The sequence below is a fragment of the Tupaia chinensis genome, unplaced genomic scaffold, assembly GCF_000334495.1.
Source record: "Tupaia chinensis unplaced genomic scaffold, TupChi_1.0 Scaffold138812_1, whole genome shotgun sequence".
Taxonomy (NCBI): domain Eukaryota; kingdom Metazoa; phylum Chordata; class Mammalia; order Scandentia; family Tupaiidae; genus Tupaia; species Tupaia belangeri.
In genome coordinates, this window is record NW_006198705.1 from 1,185,331 (window position 1) to 1,187,712 (window position 2,382).

Here is a 2,382-nt window from a genome sequence, read left to right on the forward strand (position 1 = left end):
CGTGCGTGCCCAAGATCCTGAGAGGAGAATGGAGGAGAAGGGATTGTGGAGTGGCCATCCCCCCTGGGGGGTGATTTCTCGCTTTCTGTCTCTCTGTCTCTCTCTGTCTTTCTGGCAAGTGCACGTGCCCTATAGCAAAAACCTCTCAAAAAAAAAAAAAAGTCACTGTTAGCCACTCATGTTGTCACTGTCCTCATCTCACAAATAGCTCCACTACCATCTTCCCCACCAGGTCTCCATCCGACAACTTCGTCACTTCATCCTGATCCTCCCCCTTCACTCCACGTACCTAGACCTCCTCTTCCACCCAAGTAAAGCATTCATCCTCACCTCTGGCCACTGCTCTTCCCTACCCGCAATGACCATCCATGATCCAAATGCTGCCCATCTTTTGAGACTCAGCTCCAAGGGACCCTGTGGAGACACCCCCTAGCCCTGTCAAGGACTGTCCCTCTCTACGATCTGTACGACACTTGGAGGTGTGAATCCGCACTGCATTACTCACTTGGCTCAGCTGGGTGAAGTTTCTGCTCCTCTCCCTTTTTTTTAATGCATCTATGCACCCGCCCATTAACACCCAACCATAGAGTCTCACGCCCAAGTCCTCAAGCTCTTCCTAATTAAACACTGAATGGCACCAGGATAAGGGGCTGCAGGAAGTCCTGCTTGATTCTGGCAGCAAGAGAGCTGCTGGGAATTTAAATTCTCACTTCTGTGCATTGGCCAATTCCTTCGGCTCTGCACTGACATCGGGGCAGAGAAAATACTTAGTAACAGTGAGCTAACGCCGACCACTGTTGAGTCAGCAAAGGGACACAGTGGCTTCCAAAGGTTTGAGCGGCGGGCCCGTTGGTACTCACCAGTCAGCAATGCATCCAGTTATTAGGTAGCCAAAGATTAATCCAACCAGTAAGGAGAACTTAGCGATATGGACCTTCCAGGCATTATCACACACAAGATCCCACTAGAGAGGGGCAAATAGAAAATAAGTCAGAGAGAAACATACACAGAGCTGGTTGAACTCAAGCACAAGGGCAATACAACAACCCCATCAGGATCGGGCACGGTCATCAGTGCCACGTCACACACACCATTGCGAGTCTCTTTCCAGAAGCCTTTGAAAAATCCAATGAGGAAGCATTGTGGTTCAGTGGTAGAATTCTCGCCTGCCATGTGGGAGGCCTGGGTTCAATTCCCAGCAAATGCATTGCTCGGTTATTCTTTGGGACCAGCAGTTGGTGTAACGGTTATGTTGCTGGACTCCCGTGTGGTCAACTGTGGTTCGAGTCTCAGACCTGGTGGCTTAAACTCACGCTGGGCGCTTGTGCGTGCCTGCCCAGGATCCCGAGAGGAGAATGGAGGAGAAGGGATTGTGGCATGGCCATCTATCATGAGGGGTGATTTCTCACTTTCTGCCTCTCTGTCTCTCTCTGTCTTCCTGGTGAGTGCATGCACCCTAAAGTAAAAACCTCTCCAAAAAAGCAAAAACAAAAACAAAAACACAAAAAAAACAAAAACCAAAATCCAATGAGAAGTACTGTCTTCCCATGAAGGGAGAAGCTGTAGTCTGGGACAGATTACAAGTCTGGAGGGTGATGCATGAAGTTTGGAGACATGCGTTCTTTCTGTATCACTCATCACGGGAGATGTAAACTGAGGGACAGGGCAGTAGTCAAGGGGCCTGGCATCCCTGACTACCCGTGCTCCCTCACCCAGAAGAGCTTCCACAATGCTCCAGGAAATAGAAGGCCCTGACGCCTCTTGCTCAGGGTATCAAAATGACATGAAGAAATGAAAAGTAGCTTTTACATTTTCATCCCAAAACATTCCCCAAACTTTGCAAGTCGTCTTCAAAATAAAGGCAGGAGGGGCTGACAGATGGTGGTTACATTGCTGGACTCCCACCTGGCCGACCATAGTTCTAGTCCCAGACCTGGCCTGAAACTCACACCAGGTATGTGTGCATGTGTCCAAGATCCCGAGAGGAGAATGGAGGAGAAGGGATTGTGGCCTGGTCATCTCCCTTGGGGTATGATTTTTCACTTTCCCTTTCACTATTTCTGTCTCTCTCTCTCTGGCTAGCACATGTACTCTAAGGCAAAAATCTCTAAGAAGAAAAAAAAAGATATAAAAAAACAAACGGTTGGAGAGGGGTGGCCCAGGAGTAATGAAATGTTCTGAGAGGGTTAAGCCACATGGGAAGATTCCAAGTTCCATCCAGAGAACTCCCTGAGTATTCCAGGCATGTACATATAGGCCCACAATTTGGGGCTGGCTGAGGGTGGGAGTGGGTCACAGAGTGAAGATCCCGTGAGAGGTTCTTTCTTTCCTCTTCACAGGAGAAAGAAATAAAGACAAGAAAAAATTAAAGGGCAGAGTTCG

General features: G+C 48.7%; 1 protein-coding gene and 1 non-coding gene across 2 annotated transcripts in view; one reads left to right on the plus strand and one right to left on the minus strand.

Annotated features, from left to right (window-relative positions):
• Nucleotides 1–2,382, minus strand: part of SLC22A23 (solute carrier family 22 member 23) — a gene marked incomplete at its 5' end in the record, with an annotated part of 233,938 nt that overhangs the window by 169,421 nt on the left and 62,135 nt on the right. Inside the window, 1 exon segment of the mRNA XM_006172283.2 lies at nt 861–964. Within this exon segment, the coding sequence (XP_006172345.2) occupies nt 861–964 (104 nt within the window).
• TRNAG-GCC (transfer RNA glycine (anticodon GCC)) lies at nt 1,138–1,207 on the plus strand. Its single transcript has one exon. It is a non-coding gene; the product is annotated as a tRNA-Gly (tRNA).